This window comes from Phyllostomus discolor, chromosome 8 (genome assembly GCF_004126475.2).
Source record: "Phyllostomus discolor isolate MPI-MPIP mPhyDis1 chromosome 8, mPhyDis1.pri.v3, whole genome shotgun sequence".
Taxonomy (NCBI): domain Eukaryota; kingdom Metazoa; phylum Chordata; class Mammalia; order Chiroptera; family Phyllostomidae; genus Phyllostomus; species Phyllostomus discolor.
In genome coordinates, this window is record NC_040910.2 from 94,901,879 (window position 1) to 94,924,349 (window position 22,471).

Sequence of the window (22,471 nt, forward strand, 5' to 3'; positions counted from 1 at the left end):
CTGAGAAAATGTTATCTTCTAGAATTATAGTAGTGTTGGTAATAGTAAACTTGAACATTCATGTCATCCTAAGTACCTTACATGTCTGAAGCACATTTTATTGATTGCATAAATTAACCCATTTATTAAAAGCTAGCAGTGTTTCAAATTGCAGAGTTTCTGCTGGTCTTTCAATTCCTTCAGTCTTCTGACAGCAGACTTTACTGTGATGGCAGAAGTGGTGTTGTAGGTCTAGGCACCACTGGCTGCTGTTTGCACGCAGGAGCCAGTGTCAGACCCCCACAGCTCGTCTCTGCATCTTGGTTTCACCACAGAAGGAGCAAGGGTACTTGGCCTGCTGGCTGATTTCAATTTACTTCACCATTTTCCTGAGGGAGGCGCCATAATGGGTCCCGTGTGTACTGACAATTCTGACCTTCTTTGTGTGTTTAGCCACGTTGCATTGCAAGCTAAATTGGAACCCAGAGAGGACTGAAGTTGATTTTTTATTCCAGTGTACAACACTATCAACGGAGAAAAATCTGCTAATGAATAGTCTCCATCACTGCATAACCATAATCCTTTACCTTTACTGAGACCTGCTTACAAAGCCTCAGGAAAGATAAGCTGTAAGAGAATGCAGCCACAGGTATATCATGTAACAGGAACCCTCTTTCCTTATCAGGATAAAACGTTTATCAGTTTTCGAGCAAAGTCATCTTGAATGGAAAGAGACAGGAAAGAGCATGGTTAAATGATGAAAAGTGAAAAAAAGGGAGAGGCTGACCAGAAGCCTATAGTTTCAACTTTACAACAGGTAAAGTGTGAGCTACTTTACCAATGAGGTATAAAGATATTTAAAAGACCAAAGAATTTAAAATCCTAGAGAACTTGCTCTGACTGGTGTGGCTCAGTAGGTTGAGTGTGGTCCCGCAGACTGAAGAGTCGCCAGTTTGATTCCTGGCCAGGGCACATGCCTGGGTGGCATTCTGGGGGCGTGAGAGAGACAACCTATTGATGTCTCTCTTGCATATCGAAGTTTCTTTCCCTCTTTTTCTCCCTCCCTTTTCATCTCTCTAAAAGAAAAAATAAAATCTAAAATCTTAGAGAACTTGAATAACCAGCCACAGAAGAGGCATCTCTTTGTTGTGCTTATACCACAGAAAGCGATCAAGAAATTAAGACACAGTAAAATGAAGAGTAGTAAGTTTCTTTTTGGTAGATAGCCTCTGCTTCTTGTCTATTCAAAAAAAAAAAAACACAAGGTTGAGGGAGGGACATTCAATCTCAAGGCTTTATTTTGAAAATTTGGTTCCAGATACCTCTTCATAACATACATCACACCTTCCTTCACACTTAAAGGGAAAAATCCTTAAGAATTCACCACATTTGGGTGTTGCCATTTTTAGCATAAGCTTTCGTTCTTCTATAAGAAGCATCTCTCTGGATTCAAACCACAGAAATGTTGATGAGTATTATTTTCATCATGTAATTGTTTAAAAGTCATGTACAAATTGAAAGCTGACATCATGCACTGAAAGTTTATGATCATTTTCCACCAGTACTATGTTCTTGTAGTTGATTTCAACTGCTGGTGCAGGCGATTTTCAGATGAAGTATTCCATGAAAACAACATTCATGTTGAGATCATAAAATTATGTTTTTGATAGTCTTTAAATTTTTTTTAACTTTTATCTTCAAGAGCCTTCTTGCTGTTCTGACCAGTGACCTTTTTCCTGTGACAAGGAAAGGAAAGCTGAATCAGAAATTCCAGCTATATGTATTTTCCAAAAGTCTACTAGTTGAATAAACATGGACTGAAACCTACTGTATAAGCAAATATACGAGGCACTAGGAACACAAAGATGCATTAGGTCTCTGTCCTTCAGAAAACCACAGTCACCTAAGTGAGACAGAAAGGTCACAGTAAACTGCTCTACATTACACCATGCTACAAAGGACGATTCCGATCCTGACTTAATTGTAAGAGTTCACAATGATTAAGTGTTAATACTGTTAGGAATGCCTTTTATGTTATCACCTTGGATAATCTTCCTAACTTGGGAAGACGATTCTATTGTTTTCCTCATTTTACAGATGAGGAAAATGAAGCAGAGTGGCTGGGCAACTTGCTGATCATCACATATTGGTAATGAATGTTAGACATGAATCTCACCAGTCTGACTTTAGGGTCTGGTAAGTGTCATCAACACAGGAAAAGGAAACAAGTTTTGAGAAAATAATCAATGCCTGCCTACCATAGTATAGTAACGCAAAGTTCCCACATGTATATTAACTCATGTACTCCTCAGTCAACCCCAAGTGGCAAGAATTGGTATTATTTCCTTCCAGGGTTAGCAGCTGGGCCTGAACGTATGGACGTACGAGTATCAGCATAGAGGTATAAGCTGAGGCTATAGGTGTGGATAGCAGCCTTAAAGGAACATCTATGTTGGAAAACTAAGCTAGAGTCTTTGTAGGCTATGTTAAAAAGTATGGCCTTTAATTTAAATGTAGAAAATTGATAGCACCTCAAGTAGGGGTTTAGTGGCAAAATTTATACCAAGTATCCTCAAAGTCTTAGTGCAGCTTTAAGGTGTTTTTCCTTTTATTGAATTTATTGGGGTGACACTGGTTAACAAAATTATACAGGTTTCAACAGATGCACAAATCCCACACCACATCATCCGACCACTGTATTGTGTATTCACCACCCACAGCTTTAAGTTTTAAGAACCTCACAAGGTAGAAATGCTATAAAACTGACAAAAATAACATTGAAAGTACAGGACTACATTTGCAATTCTAGCTATAAGATCACCCAAAGAACAGGGTTCTAATGCAGGTACAACAGTTCTGATACAGCCCAGCAGAAAGAAAAAAAGTGACACATGTCAGCCAAGCAGAGTGACCGTCTCTACCAATCCACTAGTCTTAAGTGTCACCCAGAAACTGCTGCCACAGAATATTTGAAAATCTGCATTTCCGGGCCATAAGATGCACCTAGGTTTTAGAGGAGGAAAATAGGGAAAAAATTTTTGAAGCAAAAAATGTGGTAAAATATTTAATAACATAATATTTCACCAATGTAAATGTAAACAGAATTCAACAGCAGCATTAACAACCATTATTCCTTCCAAATTGGGGGGGAGGGGTGTCTTATACTCTGAAAAATTTGCTGGGTGGCTCAGTTGCCTGGAGTTTGTCCCACAAACAAAAAGGTTGTGGGTTCGATCCTGGTCAAGGGAAATACCTAGGTTGCAGGTTCAGTCCGTAGTGGGGGGTACATATGGGAGGCAACCAATCAGTGTTTCTCTCACATCCATGTTTCTGTCTCTAATTGTCCCTTCCTCTCTCTAAAATCAATAAACATACCCTCAAGTGAGAATTAAAAAAAGAAACTATTAAGAACTCACAAAACTAAGTACAAATAAAAGGATTACTCTTTCAAATGACATTTTTATAAATTTGTAGCATTTACTCTTCCCAGGTTATTAAAGCTTAAAACTGAACGGAAACTCTGGGACACTCTACTCTCTATATACTTGAACTGAACGTTATTTCCCACAGTCAGTACCAAGCGTCAGGTAAGACTCTTACCCCACTTAGAAGGCAAGTGCATTCCAGCTACCATGTCTTTGTTCACCTTGTTCCTTCTGCGTGCCTAAAGGTTACCTATCCTTAAGGGTTGTTCTACCTCCTTGAAACTTCCTGTGACTATACTAATCCAGAATGATTTTCTCCCTTCTCTAAACTTCTATTTTATTTAACAAATTATTCTCTCTCTCTCTCTTTTGCATACTAATTTCAGGAAACAGGTCTCATTTTACAGTCATTTGTATAACCCACCACCAGCAAGTACTTGACAGGACAATAGATACTCAGGAAATGCCTACATGTCATATATAGTATATATTACCTGGTACTAGTAGAATTTGAAGAGTGTCAGTTTCCATAAATAGCAGAAAAAATAGTACTGTTCAGAATATATTAGCCTACTCCTATCAAAACAAGTAGTTTCCTAGCAGTACTGAGCAAAAAAAGTAGTCCTATGTGTATGCTAAAAATATCTATTACTTAAAACCCTCATTCAACTCAGCAAAACTACTATAAATTTAACCAAGGCATATTTTTAGAGGTTTTACAGTGTGCTTCTGCATAAGTCTAAGATTACACTGAAACCCTGCCCAGAATATGGAGGCTTCAAGGAAAACCTCATCGACATGTATCCTGTAACTACTGGTCTCAGTGTTCTGCTGCAAGCTGTGTGGCGATGGCGGGCAGTGCAATTCTAATTCACAGGGAACTGAAACCCAATTTTCAGAGGTGGAAAAAAAATAGATACTAATATACACATACAGAAAAATTCCAGGGCTGATTCATCCAAGCTTCCAAATCACAGCCAACCTAAGATATATTACTTTTATTATATTCTATAACATATTGTACACCTATTAATTCTATTTCTAAATACCTTATCCTAAGGAAAAATGCCTACATTAACTATATAATGGAGTCAACAGTTAACTTTCTCACCACATACTTACCGTTTACCCTTAGCTTTTTCTAAGAAGTATTTTGGAGTTGTACTAATGCTTTCTCTTTGCAAAGGCTTCTTAATCATCTTTTTCTTTTGTTTGCTGGAAGTTACAAAGATAGGAAAGAATTAAGTGAAAATTTAAAAGGTAAATCTAAACTATAACTATACAAAATATTGTGATTCTTGATCACAAAATTCATTCTTTATGTGCTTACTGGTTTATCCACACTGTATCCACTTTCTGTACTAGATTACCTAATAGCATTTACAGAGGTTAACACAAACACATGATAAATTCAATCAATTTTTAAAAAGGCAGTGATTGTGATTAAAATAAGTCCTTTGTCAACCTTATATTCTGTGCCAACATGCATCAGAGTTTGATTTTGGCCAATTTACTGCTGTATACCAACTTTATGAACTAAAAATCTAATTATATTTCACTCACATTGAATAATTTCTTTAAAAATCTAAACACTTAAAATTTCAAAGATAAAAAACTGGCAATGAAAGAAAGTACAATATACAGGAGTATTTAAAAGGAAATTTTTTATCTTAAAATGTTCTTAATAGTATTGTTAGAACTATAATGTGTAAGATATGAAAGCAAGAATGTATATGCCAAGAGAGAGAGAAAGAGAGCCGGTCTGGCTCTCTCAAAGTTGTACCTGAGCAGTTTCTGGAAGCCCTTTATGTACTCTGGAACAGGACATCCCGCCTGCTGTATGACATTGGCAACGCTGAAAGAGGTGCCCATACACATAAATTTATATTTAATCAAGCTGATGTTTATGAACTTATATCCTCTGTGTAAGAGGGACTACAACTATACAAACAAGAAAGTAATCCAGTAAAGTGTTTTGATGTTATCGATCACCACCAGCTGTCCTCACACTGGATGACTGAGAGACTGTCTGCTGGACTAAAGTCGATGAACTAATGAATAATTTTAGATAGCAGCTATTTCAACATTTATTTCCTCAAGCCCTAAAAAGCTACTAAGGTCAAGCTTGGATGAGACACTGACTGAAGCCAGAGTCCAGCTTAAATCTATTACATGATAGTGCTCGCTGTGGGTTTGGCATTAAGTTTTTCATCTTCACAAAACCCTTTGTAGTAAGTACTATCATTGCCCTCGCTCCTGATGGGAAACTGACGTGCACAGTTACACTGATGGTGGGGGGGTCATCAGATTCACACGCTTGGACTGGCTGAGGAAACTGCTCGGGCACCCAGACTGTTAGGGTCCATACCCCCCTACGCACGCACACGAGACAGTCTGCTCAACGCGAAACGAAGGCTGGCGGAGCCAAAGCTCTGAAGCACAAATCAAAACCTTCGCCAAAATGGACAAACTCAAAGTACAAGCTGCTTTCGGCCATGAATCAATTTTAGTTGTTAGAAATGTGATGTGTTACCAATTATCATCAGCCTAAATTTTCTGTGGGCAGCCAAAATGTAGGAAACTCAGCTTCTATATTAATATCTATGCTGATGTGCTAAATTACAACCCATGATTCTAAAAGTGTATCATGTTATTCAGGCCTCAAGGGGCTACAATGAAATAATATTTGACTGTGTTATGGAAATAATTTTTCCTAGGACTAAATATAAAACTCCATCTGCCCCTAAGAGTAATAAGAAGGATACACTACAGTAAGAGATGATTTTGATGGGGCTAAAGAGACTCGAGGGCTAATTTTAAACTATTCAACTCATTCCAAAACCTTCGTATTACATTGTGAGTAATATCAGCTGGTGGCTATTGGGAGAATTCTGTGAGTTACTAAAATTTGAGAATATCTGTTATTAAAAATAATAATGGAAGGGCAAAAACAAGGCCTTTTGATCATTTTCTCATTGCTGAAATTCGGTTGACTATTACTATAACAATTTTGGACAAAGCTGTTTTGTAATTTATCTGTTAACTGTGTATACATATAAGACCAATGAATTGACATTGCAAACTTAATAAATTATTTTTCCTAATTTACCTTCTTAATAATGGTTTATCATCTTCAGTGAAAAATGTAACAGCTTTTCCTTTATGCCCTGCTCTTCCAGTTCGACCTAAGAGAAAACAGACCATTAAAAAACTTTTGGGGGGAAAGGGACCTTCAAGATTCACATATAAAAGTCACTAGGTTTTTCACAGCACTAAAAAATGAGCAGGGTTGCGGTGAATAGCAGAAGTGCTAAAACGAGGCGTGTAGAGTCGGGGGACAACTCACCTATCCTGTGGATATATTCCACTGAGCTCGTTGGAAAGTCATAGTTGATCACCAAGTTCACACCTTTGAAATCAATCCCTCTGGCTAGCAAAGCTGTACAAATAAGGACCCAGATCTTTCCTGCTCTGAAGCTGTGGACTGTGTTATCTCTCTGTTAAAAGAACACATATTAAATGTTTCAGTGCTACCCTAGGAATGAGTGTAAGTTATGCCAATATTTTAAATTTAGTTGTTCTTTATCATTTTGAAAGTATACATTTGAGTGTACCTGTTCCTGTGTTCTGTCCGCATGAATAACATCCACATTAATACCTTCATATATAAGCTCATGAAACAGTTCTTTAGCCCTTTCAATGGACTGAACAAAAACAAGAACAGGTGGATTGAAACCCTAAAAAAGAAAGGCAAAAATCAGCACACGTAACCCATAATTAAGAATATAAACTCAGTATTTCATATGACTTTAGTTCATAAAGGAACCCAGTTCAATTCAGTGTACTTTCATTGCCAACACTTCCAGGACAAGTGGTCTAAACTGCCTGTCTTCCCTATCATCTGTTCTCTACACTGGGTTCTTTCCAACCAACTTCAACTGTACTCTCCATCTTGTAAATTCCAATAATCTTGTCTAATTAACCCCCTTCACCTTTCTACAGAGATGAACGCACATTCCTTCAAAAAATCATCTCTTGGCCTCTGTGCCTCAGAACTTTTTTGATTCTGCTTAAAATGTAATGACTGTGTTTTTAATTCACTATCTACCCTAATTGTGGGTATTCTCCCAAAGCTTAGTTCTTGGTTCTCAGCTTTCTCAATGTAATATTTACCTTACTAAGTTAAAATCTCAGTTATAAACTACCAGCTCTAAACAAATGATTTCTACATTTACACCCTTTTCAGAATCTCATGAAAGCCATGAAGCTTTCCAATAGGCAACCACACATTTACACAAAATCTAACATACAATTTCAGAGGGTTCACAAACCTCCTAAAGTTCATACATGACTAAAAATATGTAGTGTACAAGCCTATATATCTGTGAAAAACTTCAATTTCCTATTGTCAAGTGATATCCTTGAGAATATTTTTAAAACTAACACATAGTATTTGTTATGTGCCAACCACTATTATAAGTACTACATGTGTATTGACTCACTAATACTAAAACAACTCTAAGAGGTAGATATTATTATCCCCATTTTACAGATAAGGAGACTGTGGAACAGAGGTTAACTTGCCTAAAGCCAGGATTCCAGTCCAGGTGGTCTGGCCGGAGAGCATGCTCCTAACCACTCCTGTGTCACCAGGCACTTGCAAACACCTTTCCTCTCCATCCTCCAACCACTGTTAACGCTCCACCACTAAGGCTGTTACCTTCATTTATTTCCTCCTTATATCTAACCAGCCTAATTTAATAGCATGTTAATTGGGTTCTTTACTTTTAGCCTCTTTCCAATACAATCCATCTTGTATACTACTGTTTAATTCTCCTTAAAAATTATGTGGCCACATTCTGCAACACTCTCCAGTGGTTTCTTTTAAATTGACCCCAGCTCTCCTGTCCAAACTGATCGTCTTTAATTCCTACCCTAAACTCTCTCCTTAGTCTCCAAACACATTCATTGTGCGCACCTCTACCTCTGAGACTTTACTACACCTGCCTCACCTTTTAATTCCACAAATCTTCACGGCCCAGATTAGTAGCATTTCCTCTACAAGGCTTTCTCCAACCAATTCAACTCACCCTGGTGGTCCCCTTATAACTATATGAATGTTTAAGAAAAACACTGTATAGCCTTTTATAGCACTTTACCACAAACTATCTTACACAGTGTATTTATTATAGCCCTAAAAAAGATGAAGTTCTAAGGGCAGGATTTAGGATTTATATTTCTTTTATTACCCATCTCTCCTCACCCAACCCTTCAGTACTTAACCTTTTAACTGTGGCTTCTACTCAATATTTACTGAAGGGATACAAACAGAAAATCCCAGTCATTGTCCTACTCATTCCGCAATGCCCCAGGCTCAGTAAGAAACCAGCAGAGGGATGTGGGAAAAGGCAGAGGGCAGACACACATGCAGATGTGGAAAAGGGCTTTCAGGGCATCAGGTAGGTCTTCTCCTAGCCTACCCTGAGCTAGGAATAGAAAGCTTACTATATCCTAATAGTTGAGCCTCTCCAACTTGGGATAAGAGCTGGCCCAATGTACTTAACAGTTTACCACTGGATTGTTAAATATGATGCCAGAAAGTGTGCAGCCTCCCACCAGTAATATAAGGCTTAGTGAACTTTATCAACATTCAAGACTGTTTTCCAAATATACCTTTTTTATAAGTTCTCTCATGGCTAGAAGTTTTCCAGTCTCAGACCCAACAAAGAGAAGCTCTTGTTCCACAGTCTCTACTGCAGAATTCCTGAGAAGAAAACATACCTTATAGTTTGCAAGAGGCAGTTTTTGCTTCCCTCCCCCCAAAATTCTAAATAAATGAAAAAAGTTTACACATGACTTCAAAAGAATGAACTTTTCCATTGTCAATATGAGTACTTAATTATATATACTTAACCTGAAGTTATTTTTTAAATGTTTTATTGTAGTTATAAAATTGTTAATCAAGAAAGTTTGAAAAATATAGCCCTGGTTGGCTGGAGCATCATCTCACGCACCGAAAGCCTATGGATTCTATTCCAAGTCAGGGCTCATACCTAGGCTGCGGGTTCAATCCCCGGTCTGGACATGTACCGGAGGCAGCTGATTTATGTTCCCTCATTCACACGGATGCGTCTTTCTCTGTCTATCTCTCTCTCTGCCCCCTACCCCATCCTCCTTCTCTAAAATCAGTAAATATATCCTCTGGTGAGGTTCAAAAAAATTTTTTTTTAAGTTTGAAAACTATAGAAAATGTAAACAATAAAATAAATTACCCACAATTCTACCATTTTAGAATACACTTTGACATTTTGTTGTGTTCTAGTCTTAAACTTCCACATCTAATTATTTACTTACAAAATCTTTCTAAAAGTAAAACCATTTGTTAAAATAATGAGAACATTTTTAAGGCTGTTATTATATATAGCTAGATTTTTTCTTTTTATTAGCATTTTTCTTAACAAATTGCAGAGTTCATTTATAGACAGACATCAGGACTGGGGCTTTATTAATGCTCTATAAGCTGCTATACTACATTATACTGTATCATAAATATTTTTTCATTTTGTTGTGTGCCTTCATAATTACAGTTATGATGAATTTGTTATATTTTCTTTTTATATGCAGGAATTATGTTTAAAATAGACAGGGTATTCTTTACTATTCCATCTGGCTTCATTTTTATTCAACATGGTATTATAAGTACTTTTTAATAAAGCTGCAGTCTTCATATTTATCATTCTACTGGTTGTATAATATTCTATCAAATGACAATATCCTAACTTCCAAAAACTTTTTTCTACCAGGGAGCATTCATTTAGCATTAAATGCTCCCCAAAATATTTTTAAAAGGAATTATAAACCAAACCACTCAGTAATGTCAGCTTCCTCCTCTGTGGTCCTACTTAGTTAAGTCATCAAAGAAATTAAATCCTCTGAATGGCCAGAGAACTCATGTTATACTCTGTGGATAGGAAAAATCAATGAAAAGCGTAATAATGGGAATATTAATATAACAATCTTCCCTTGGGTTATTCTAAAATACAAAATCCTTAATCAATCTTGACTTTAAAGAACACATTTCTTTCAGTAAAATTCTCTATTTTTAATCTTAGGCCAAACAACCGACCTTCTTGAGTCTAAAAAAATGACTTGTACTTAGAGAGAGAGAGGGGAAACAATGGGATAGTGCAGAACAAGTACCTTGCTCCAATGGACACCGTGATGACATTGTCAAGATTGAGTTTGCACCACTGCTCCACATCATACGCAAAAGTTGCACTGAACATAGCTCTTCTGACCTTGTGGGACGTGCAGGCCAGGAAAATAGAAGCCAGCTGGTCTCTGAACCCAGTTTTGCCATCTTCAAAGAGTTTATCTGATTCATCTACTATCAGCCATTCAACACTAAGAAATAATAAAACAACTAGTGGAAGGAGTTGTGGGTAGTAAACTGGAAGAATAGGCATCTCACTAGACTATGAGGACACATGAAGTCAAACCGTAATGCTGCTTCTCAGACCCACTTACCACAACACAAAAAGGTACAAGAAAAAAAAGGAGGAAAAAGGTAAAAATAAGATAAATTAGTGTACCTACTCCCTTAGCCTCAAAGATATGAGGTTCCATTAGCAAAAACAAAGCTTCACATAGACTTGATAAACTCTACCACCACTGCTGAAAGATGTGAGAAAGTCTAGGGGGATTCTGGGCTAACTGTTTATTAGAATCTGTAGTTTTCTTCCAGACCAGACAGTTATTTTTCTATAAATTTAATGAAAACCATCATTCTCAGCACCAACACTTACTGAAAGCTGGAAGACAGCAAGCTCCAAAGGGCAACAATACAAGCAACTGAGGACAACATATAATCAACTAAATGAAAGACACACATAAAAGACATTAAAATATTATCTGTACCTTGTTAAGTCTATTCCTGGAGGATCTTGTTTTAATAAGTAGATAAGTCGATTTGGAGTAGTCACAAGAATATCTATAGGAAAAGCAAATGGTATAAATTGCAAAGGCAAGTTTCACGCCTCTTGGACTGGAGAATTAGGCCTCCTGAATTGCAGTTAATAACTGAAGTGGGGAGAGGAGGGGGTGGTTACACTCACACACCAACAACATAAAAGTTCTTCCCTGTCAGGAAGCTAACATACACACTGTATTTTTTCATCATCATAGCACAAACTAGCACATCCCTTCTTCACTATATTTGATCTGCCTTCTCAGCTTCTAAGAGGCAAGAACACTATAATCCAACAGTTTGATTTTAAATTTTGTTTTTAAGGAAAATCCTTTTCAAAAGGAAATTTTATTCAGAAGCTCAAGATAAAAGACAGGTAAAAGCAGATTCTCTGGCTGTATGAGGGTACAGATGTAAGCTATTCTTGTCTGCAGAGTATTTCCATAGCCTTCAGTATAAGGGAGGATCTCTCAATCTCACCACATTGACATTTTGGTCCAGCCAACTCTTTCATTGTAGGGGTCTGTCTTGTACATTGCAGGATGTTTAACAGCATCCTTGGCTTGTGCCTACTATAGATTAGTAGCATCCTGTTTCCAAATATTGCCAAATGTCCCTGGAGGGTCAGGTGTGGGTGAAGGGCAAAAGTGACTTTGGTTAAGAACCACCAGTATAAATTTATATAAGTACCAGGTAAGAGTGGGGAGATCTCTTTCACTTTTTCTAAAAATGAAACTAATGATATGCATGACTACCGTTTAAGAATGCTTAGGTGTCAATTAGGATATTTGTAGCGTCTAGGTCCCCTTCATGCTCTTCCTGTCAAGCATGAATCCCTTACCAAATTTCTTAGATGATTTTGGTCCAAATTTCTTGGCTGCAACTGCTGCTTTGTGGATCATGTGTATCCTGAATCCTGTTCCCTCAGATATTTTTACTAGCTCTCGGTGAATCTGAAACAGAAAATAATAAAAAATATTAGCTGCTAAAATACTTGGATAAGATGTATAGTCTCTTACATTACTAACAAAATAAATCCTTTACCACTCCATAAATATCTGAAATTAAACCTGGATAATGTGTAGATTAACCTGGAATCTCAGCAGTCTGGAACTTCAACGCCTAGTAATATTCAGTAGTTTCTTCGGGTCTAGTAAATGACTTGAGAGATAAAACCAAAACTCTTCTAATCTGTCACTACTGTTTTTAGAATACAATACTGTTATAATATTATAAAACTATTTCATACTTGGCATGTATTTTACACTGAGTACACTGGACAGTGGAGCAAATGACTGTACAGTTTTCTCAAGGACTTAGTAGAGTTTTCATTTTTCTAGGTGACCAAAATAAATTTTAGAGCAACTATGTATTACAGTAGCCTCTCAACTTCAAGGCTTTTATTAGAATATTCCCCCCAAAAGTACAAATGTTAATCATGTTTTAGAAAACGAGGGAAGATTTGCCTGTATGCACTAAGCATGCTCTGTACAGAATACTTGACCACGACAAAAGACACAGGCCTTCCTCTTCTGAGACCTTGTTATGACCCCCAAATAAGAAGATGACTGCAGCAAACACCAAACTTATAGCCTCTTTAGAAGCTATAAGTCATACCTGGCTGGCAAGTTCTCGTGTTGGTGATATAATCAGGGCCCTGAAGCCTTTATTTGCGGGTTGTTTCAGGTGCATTAAAATGGGAATGCTAAAAGCCAAAGTCTTTCCAGATCCAGTTGGAGCAGAAGCCAGAAGTTCTCGACCCTAAAAATGGAGTATATTAAACACAAGGAAAAGTACATAAATTTTTCCGAGCCTGGTCAAATAATGCTACTGGCCATACAAATAACAAATAAAATGGTATGTGATAAATCCACTCATTCACATTCTCATCACTCTTCTATCTTCTCCCGTATTTGCTTCTCTGACCTCATCCACCCTGTCACTACCACCCCAACAGTGCTTCAAGCACTGCCACTGGTGTCCACTTGAACTGCATAAAGAATGTGGACAACTAAAATCCAAAGAGAATTCACAACCTCAATTATTTCTGTTTTTTCCATTGTTCTTTGCCACGAAATTCTTTATCAAAGCAAAATTACAAAAGCAACGTTTTGTCCTGACAACTGTATAGCTCCATCACTAGGGGAGGTTTTAATAAGGAACAAAATGGCTGAAAGAAATAAAAAGTGGTGATAACCTGGGTGACAGAGTAATGAAGAGGCTATAGTCTTCGGTAGGTCACCATGACTTTCAAAGGTTTAAGCTAAAATCATGACAGAAATAACCTGACAGAAATAACACGACAGAAGGTTATTTGACTTAAGTGAAAGTCAAAGCAAATTTACTGAGTCAACATTAATCGAATGTACTTTCACTTTAGTTGCAGAAGAACATGAAAAGGACTGGCACACGGTGTCCTGTGACTACCAGGACTGAAGGTCGTCTTCATTAGGTAGGGAAAAATGTCGTCACTACAAAAAGAAACCTCAGAAAACATAATTTCTAAAAATCTAGGTTGATGCACATATCTATCAATAGGTAGATATGCAAACTGTGATACATTCAATGAGTGAAAGAAACCAGAAATGAAAGAATAAATAATGAATGACTCCACTTATCTGACATTCTAGAAGAGGCAAATCTAATAAATGGCAATAGAAATCAGAACAGTAGTTACCTCCAGGCAGGGGTGGGGAGAGGACAGAATGGAAAGGGCACAAGAGAATTTTCTAGGGTGACAGAAATGTCACACACCTTCACTGGGGTGATGATCACACAGGGTATACGTCACTGAAACTCACTGAATTGTGCACTTAAATCTACGTACTTCATTGCAAAGTATACTTCAATAATAAAAAGTATTGGGGAAAAACAGGTTAGTACAAAAATTCTGTATTTTTGAAATACTTCCTGGAAATTATAAACTAAATCATGGATGAATAAACAGAACATAGTTTCTATCCTCAGAGTGTTTACACTCTTGTAAAAGGAAAAGATGACTATAATTAGTGCAAATACACAGTAGTGTAAAATGTAAATTAATGTTGCAAGAAAAAGAACACACTAAATACCATGGAGACTTAGGTGGTAAAGGAAAAGATCATATACAGCTGTAGTGAGCAAGACAAGTTCTATAAAGGCACAGGCACTGGAGATGGACCTCAAAAATTATGTGAGGATTTCAACAAAGATAAGAAAAAAGGTAGAAAGAAAGATTTCACACACAAAAGAGGATAAGCAAACACAGGAAAGGAGGTCAGAGGCACTCTAGACCTTCATACTCACGTGCAGCATAACTGGAATGGCTTGCATCTGGATTGGCGTAGGTATCTGGAAGCCTGCATTTAGAATGTTCTGAAGCAGTCGAGAATTGATTTTATATTCCTGTTCAAGTTGCTGAAATGTAGCAATTGGGTCAGGAAGATCAGTTCCTTGGATGTGAATTTTGTGTTTATTCCGCAAGAAGTTTATCTGAAAAGTGAAATAAAGGGGTCTCCATGGATATGGTCAAAAATATAAAGCAACAGTCCAGGATAAGCTTTAGTAGTATATGAAACTTTTTGGTTAAATTTCAAGCCCCTAAAGATACAAACATTAGGTACATTTCATGTCCTTTCATAGACCTCAATAACAATGAAACCTAGCTATCCATGCTTTCTTCATATTAATGTATCAATGTTATGTGTTATTCATGTTAATGCGCTGTCCTACTCATGACTTATAATTTTATATAAACTTTTAGAAGGTAGTCATTGTATCCATCTATTTCCTTTATATGGCACTTAGCATACAAGTGCCAGTCCTTTCGGATGCTTTACCCTAAACTCTGTTTATTAAACTGAATGCTAAAAGTGGTGTTGATTTGGTTTGTGAAATTCCCATTCTCTGATTGAGAGAGAGCCAAATTCTAGATTCTGGGTTACTGAAGTGAGCTGAACATTCTCCATGTGCAACACAGCAGGTGTGCAACAGACATGAGAATGGCTCATTTGTTGTTTCTTCTGCATTCTACTCCCTAGTCCCAAGTTATAAAATAGGTTGCCTTGCCGGTGTGGCTCAGTTGGTTGGAACATCATCCCATAAACCAAAAGGTTGCAGGTTCCATCTCGAGTCAGGGCACATGCTTAGTTAGGTTGTGGGTTCAGTTCCTGGTGGGTTAGAGCACAGACGAGAGGCAACTGATCGGTTTCTCTCTATCGATGTTTCTCTCCCTCTCTTCCCCTTTCTAAGTATGTCCTTGGGTGAGGATAAAAAAAAAAGAATAAAAAATAAAATATAATCAGTTTCTTAAGAATTCTAACTCTCAAATCCCTGTCAGAGGAAATCCTTCTAAACCAGTGAGCTTAACATAGGGGAGAAAGGGGGTCAATTTTATGTTCCTCACAAGAGATTAAGAAATTTTAAAAATTTAACTCTACATACATTATCAATCTTAAAACTTACACAGGTCAAGAATTACACAGCATGTAATATATTCTATAAGAATAATATTTATACCTATATATCAAGAACTATATATTTACTGACCTGTTCAAGTTTCAAAATTTCAAACTTAAAAGTGTTCAGCCATAGCACACTTTGCTTTAAGTTTTCATTAAAGTAAAATTCAAATTAATTAATCTTCTACCTTAACAAAACCATACTCACTTTTACCAACAGAATAATCCAGGGATGGTAAAAAAGTCACTAGGCCAGAAATTGGGGCTAAGACATTTTTCTAACCTTTTCTTTTCTGATATGCTCCAGCTTCCCTGAAGTTAGTTTATTTTCTCTTTTAACTTTTTTATCTTCAATCTTTGCTTCCACTGATGATATCCACTGTATAGTAGAACCTTCTTCTTCTGAAGTAATTTCTAAAATATATTTTTTAAAAATTAAAAGATTTTAAGTGCAACATTCTATGGCATAGCAAATAGGTCATCCCTTTATACTAAACAAAAGAAAAGTACTAGTTACAGCAACTACATAAAAGAAAGTAACAGAAAATACAAAACTGGAAAAGGAGAGGCAGGGTCTTTGTCGGTAAAATCAGAGCTTTGATGCTCATTCTCTTCTTTTTGTCATTTTAGCTGTGTAATACATAGAGGACTGCATCCTCGAAAACAAGAGATTAACTGAATAACTACTTTAACAGAAGTTTCAATGATGCAGCCAGCTTTTCTGTATCTAAACAACCAGCTAGAAAATAAATATGATGAAAGAAGAGATATTACTTGTAAGAGCAATGAACATAGCACAATATTAGTATCTACTCAATAAAATAAATTCAGTTCTCACTAAATCTATAATAACATTAGTTTAATGAGAAGTAATGACAAAACTGTTTTGGAAACTGGACTAGCTAACTTTAAAGTTTATATGGGAAAATAAGTATGTAAAATAACCTACAAAATTCTAAGAAAAGTAATGAGCAAGGACTGCTTTTGGAATTTTTAAATTTTTTTTCAACTTGATTGAGGTACAATAGACATACAATATACTTAAAGTACACAATTTGAGGAGTTCTGACACACGTATACACCTGTTAAACCATCACCACATTCAAAGCTATTTCCATCACCTCCCCAAATTTCCTTGTGGCCCCTTGTAATGCATTGCTCCATCGCTAGGCAACCACCTACATGCTGTCACTGCAAATTAGTGTGCTCTGTCTGGAAGTTTATAAAAATGAAGTCATGTAGTATTTATCTGAAATGAAATTTAGTCTGGCTTCTTTCATTCAGAATAGTTATCTTGAGATCCCTGCTAGACTATGTATCAATAATCTTAACTTTTTATTTAGAGGTTGCATTCCATCATAGGAATATATGATTAGTTTATCTTTTACCTGTTGAACATTTACATACTTTCCAGTTTTTGGCTACTGAAAATAAAGCCACTATGAACACATGTATACAGGTCTTTGTGAGGACACATGTTTTCCTTTCTCTTGAGTAAATTCTAGGAGAATAAGTGGGTGTACGCTTAACTTAAAAAAAAAAGTCCTTTGTCAATGTATAACAACAAAGACTACTGGAATTTTAATTAGGCCTGCAATGATTCTATAGATCACTTTAGGGAGAAAATATTAATCTTCCCAATCAATAAACATAGTATGCTATACCACTCGACTGAATTTTGTAAGATGTTACAAGGCCACAGTAACTAAAATAAGCTGGTAATGGTGTATGTATACAGAAATATAAGTCAATTAAATAGAACAGAGCCCAGGGACAGACCCAAAAATACAACAGTCCCCCCTTACCCATAGGGGATATGTCCCAAGGCCCCCCCATGGATGTCTGAAACCAAAGATAGTATCAAATCCCTTATATATTGGTTTTCCTGCCCATACATACTTATGATAAAGTTTAATTTATAAATTAGGGACAGTAAGAGATTAACAACAATAATAAAATAGAACAATGATAAAACTATACTGTAATAAAAGTTATGCGAATGTGGACTCTCCCTCAAAATATGTGGGGTTTTCCACTTAATATCTTTGAACCATGACTGACTGTGGGTAACCGAAAGAGTGGAAAGCAAAATCACACATAAAAGGGACTACTATATATGGAAAGTAATTTTAAAATAAAAGTTGCATTTGAATCCAATAGGGAAAAGATGGATTATCAATGTATTAGAACAACTAGCTAATCATCTGGAAAAAATTACATTAGTTCCTTATTCACTCCTTATTCCATATAAAATCCCAGAGGGTCAAAGATTTCAATACAACAAAACCAAATTACACACAAGAAAACATGAGTGAATTAAAAAAAAAAGTTGTTTTTAAAATTATTTTATTGTTGTTCAATTATAGTTATCTGTATTTTCTCCCCACCCCCTCCAAACACACCTCCCTCCCTTGCTTCTACCCTCCCCCTGTAAAAATAAGTTTTTAATAAAGGAAAAGATAAATTTAATACATAAAATGGAAAAAAGATGAAGATGTGCACAAGGCAAACTAGAAAACATCACTTGTAAGCATAATATGCTAAACATAGAGCTAATTTCCTTCATGTATCTGAGGCCTAATAAAGAGAAACAGATGAACAATATAATAGAAAAAAGTGCAAAATACATGAGGAGACAAATTTACCAAAAAAGAAAACTCTCATATATTGCTGAGGGGTATCACAGAATAACTTTTTTATTTTTTTTATTCTCACCTGAGGACATTTGTTTTCCTTGCTTTTAAAGGAGAGAAAGGGAGAGAGAAACATCGACATGAGAAAGAAACATGGATTGGTTGCCTTCACGTATGTGCCTGGACGGTGGATCCTATGCTCCCAGACCTGGGATCAAACCTGCAACCCATTTCTGTGCCCCAACCGGGAAATCTAACCCAAGAACTTTCCATTATGCGATGATGCTCTAAGCAACTGAGCCACACTGGCCAAGACTAGTGTAACTTTTATTTATTTATTTATTTATTAAAAGATTTTATTTATTTATTTTTAGAGAGAGGGGAAGGGAAGGAGAAAGAGAGGGAAACTTCAATGTGTGGTTGCCTCTTGTGTGCCCCCTACTGGGGACTTGGCCTGCAACCCAGGCACACGCGCTCTGACTGGGTATTGAACCAGTGACTTTTCAGTTAACAGGCCAGCTCTCAATCCACTGAGACACACCAGTCAGGGCTAGAACAACTTTTTTGCAAAAATTATAATTATGCTCCCTTTTATGAGACAGTTGGCATTAACAGATCCAAATCATTACTAATCCACAAGATACTGAATTTTCCAATGACAACTAGTTATGTCTATACACCGTTGTTGCTAAATGGTTATAGAACATATCTAGGTGTGTTTGACTGTCCAACATTTGAATTCTTTTCCTAGGTTTGTGGCAGGTCTATTTTCTCAACTAATCTTGGTAGAAAGCTTTATTAATGTCCTTGCTTCCAGGCAAGTAAAATGACATTTATTGCAACACTACTAATAGAAGAAAAGAAAAATCAAACTACATGTCCATCACACAGGAACTTGTTACATTAGTTATGGATATATAATGGGATACTATGCTGTATTAAAACGATTAACTTCCTACTGATTCCAAACAATTTCCAACACACATAGTTTTTATTTAAAGGTGGGGGAAGGGAGGGTAAGGTTCAGAACAGAACAGCATATAGATATGCTATCACTCATGTTTTAAAGGGAGGTATAAATATATGAGAACAGAATTATCTCTACAAAAATACGTAAGAAATTGATTAACAATGGTTGCCTCTGGAGAAATAAGAAACTAGACCTAAAAGAGTGGGAAGAAGATGTACTTTTCACCATAGTATAACTTTTTAAAGCCACATATAAATATTTACTTTATTAAAAGAGATAAATGGCAAGAAAAATTAATAGGTATAAAGATAAAGATGTCTCTAGAGTACAGAAAAAAAAACCCTGTGAAAAATAGAATAAAAGCAGACAAATTCACAAAAGTTGAAATACAAGTATCCAGTAAAACATAAGAAAAGATGCTCACCCTCACCAGTCATCAAGAAAAATATAAATAAAAGAAGTTTCATTCATTAGATTGGCAACAAACTTATGACCAATAGCACCCAGCACTGACATGGGTATGGGAAATCATTCTGTAATATCTGCTCAAAGAAAGAAGTGTTCATACCCCTCACTCAGTGACTCCACTTGTTGGGATGCTATTACAGAAATAATAGCATCTGTACAAAATTTTTATATATATGCACGTGTGTGTATATAAACAATAGCTGAACTTTTTCTGGATAGGCTATTATTTTTAAATGTACATATCCACGAAAAGTCCAGCCATTGTTAATAAAATAAGAATGGCCCGGGCTGTGTGGCTCAGTGACTGAGTACTGGCCTGTGAACCAAGGGGTCGCTGGTTTGATTCCCAGTCAGGGCACATGGCTGGGTTGTGGGCCAGGTCCTCAGTGGGGGGTGCACAAGAGACAACTACACATTGATGCTTCTCTCCCTCTTTCTCCTTCCCTTCCCCTCTAAAAAATAATGAAATCTTTAAAAATAAATAAATAAAGCAAGAACAGTTTGTACAAATCAATGTAACCTGGCAGCCAAGGAGGGTGGACTGTTCATGCGCATGCATGAACAATGATGACTTCACTGCACTAGTCAGTGGGTGTGGTAGATGCCATTGAGTGAGCATATGTACTGTGTGGCCATCACATTCAAAATGACCGAGTGTTAAGCTTGAACATTACTCTGTAGAAACTATGCATATAATTCAGAAGGCCACAGCTATGGGCAACTGGTGATTGGCAGCTTCATCACAATAATGCACCCTCTCATGCATCATGTGATGTAGAGGTTTTTGTGAAATATTAAATCATCCAGGTGACTCAGCCCTCTACAGCCCAGATTTGGCACCCTGCAACTTTTGGCTTTTCCCAAAACTAGAATCACCTTTGAGAGGGAAGAAATTTCAGACCATTGCTAGATTCAGGAGAAATGATGGGGCAGCTGTTGGCGACTAGGAGAATGGAGTGAGGTCCCAAGGTGCCTACTTTAAAGGGGACTGAGGAGTCACTGTCCTATGTATAATGTTTCTTGTATCTTCTTCAATAAATATTTTTCATATTACATGACTGGATACTGTCTGGACTGTCTGTCTGTGATTGATTGACTGACTGAAGTCATATTTATAATAAATACCTGAAGCAACCTGAATGCCATCCACTGACAAATGACTGTATTGTCTGACTTGTAACCATAAGCCTGTATTATTTTTGTAACTGAAAAAAGTTAAATAAAGAGAAAGACAGAAATCAAGCACTAACCTGAAGTCATCTTCTTCCTCTTTTCTTGTTTTGTTCCCTCTTCCTTTCAGTTAGGTTCTCTTCTTTTTCTCTTCATCTTGGAGCTCCTGATGAGTTCTTGATTCTCCACACTCCCCTGGGACAAACTTCTTGTTTCCAAAAAAGTCCAGTCTCTGTAGCACCTCTGAAGAATCAAAGTCATATTTCCTTTTTCCTACCTAAAACCCCAAAAATGAAAAGTGAAATCTACAGACTGGCATTACATTCACCCAAGCAAGACCAACAGTAAAGGAATAGGTCCAATGACTCCCTATCATTTTTCACCAAATATTTGTTGCACTTACAAACATGTGTGGGCAAATGGAATCTAAGGTGATACCTTTTCTGACTTTATAACAGTAATCATAATAATCAACATTACAATAGTAATAAGGAACAAACATATGCTTATCGGCATAACACATGCTGTCAGGCAGACTTCTAAACATGATCTGTATTAAATTATTTCATCCTTCAACACTATCAGGCAAACAGCAATATTACAAATGAGAAAATCAAGGCACTAGGAGGTTAAGTAACTTGATTTGGACCCAAAGAATCTGGCCCCAGAGTTCAAACTCTTAACAACTACACTATACCGCCAGTCGGAGAATGAAGAAACATACATGTCTCCATAATGTCCCTAGACCCAGTATCAAGGTTGACATTGAAGATTTCCCATAATTGGGCCCCAACTACTCCCTATTAACCACCCCACTACTTCCCTATATACGATCTCCCATTTCTAAATCTCTCTTCTCATTGGTTAATTAACATTCCACGGATTTGCGGGATTAAAAAGAACCATACCAAGTTAAGTGCGTGCCGAGCCACATCCAGGTAGACTATACTGAAATAATCTGTTCTCTCCACTTAGTTTTTTCTGTTTCAAAATTCCTTCCCACTAGTTTCGAAGAAAAGGCTACTTTTGAAAGAAGGATTCCAACTGTATTTCGAATAAACTAGAAGGTGGGGTCAAGCGGGAACGACTCCTGGCCAAACCCAAATAAGTCAACAAAAGGATGTGAAACAAGTTAATACGAAATGCCGGCAGGTCTGCAGGTACACTAAATGCCAAAGGAGGTGAAAATGCCCCCAGCCTGGCCACGGGGTCTCCGAGAGCAGGCTTCCCTATCAGCCAGTTCATTCTCCGGCTCCTGCTCCTCAGTTACTTCGGCTTCTGTCCGCCTGGGCATCGTACCTGGAATCGGGCTGCGTCCGCGGAGAAGCGTCTCACATCGAATTTAGCTCCAGCACCGAGCCGGCGAAAGAGATCGTGTGTATCCATCTTTACCCAGAAAGCTCCGCGGTCCTACAACGCCT

The 22,471-nt window shown here is 37.0% G+C and overlaps 1 protein-coding gene and 1 pseudogene across 1 annotated transcript; both read right to left on the reverse strand.

The window, feature by feature from the left end:
- Positions 1–104: 104 nt before the first annotated feature.
- Positions 105–538, reverse strand: LOC114503820 (annotated as a pseudogene).
- A 717-nt stretch (positions 539–1,255) lies between these two features.
- On the reverse strand, positions 1,256–22,471 carry DDX52 (DExD-box helicase 52). The gene is given in 17 exon segments (XM_028520705.2): positions 1,256–1,715; positions 4,527–4,619; positions 5,188–5,259; positions 6,514–6,589; positions 6,751–6,901; positions 7,019–7,141; positions 9,078–9,168; positions 10,605–10,808; positions 11,322–11,394; positions 12,212–12,323; positions 12,988–13,131; positions 14,656–14,841; positions 16,093–16,223; positions 21,131–21,154; positions 21,157–21,198; positions 21,201–21,327; positions 22,350–22,471. Coding segments are annotated over 17 exon segments (1,788 nt in total). The 5' UTR covers positions 22,437–22,471; the 3' UTR covers positions 1,256–1,663.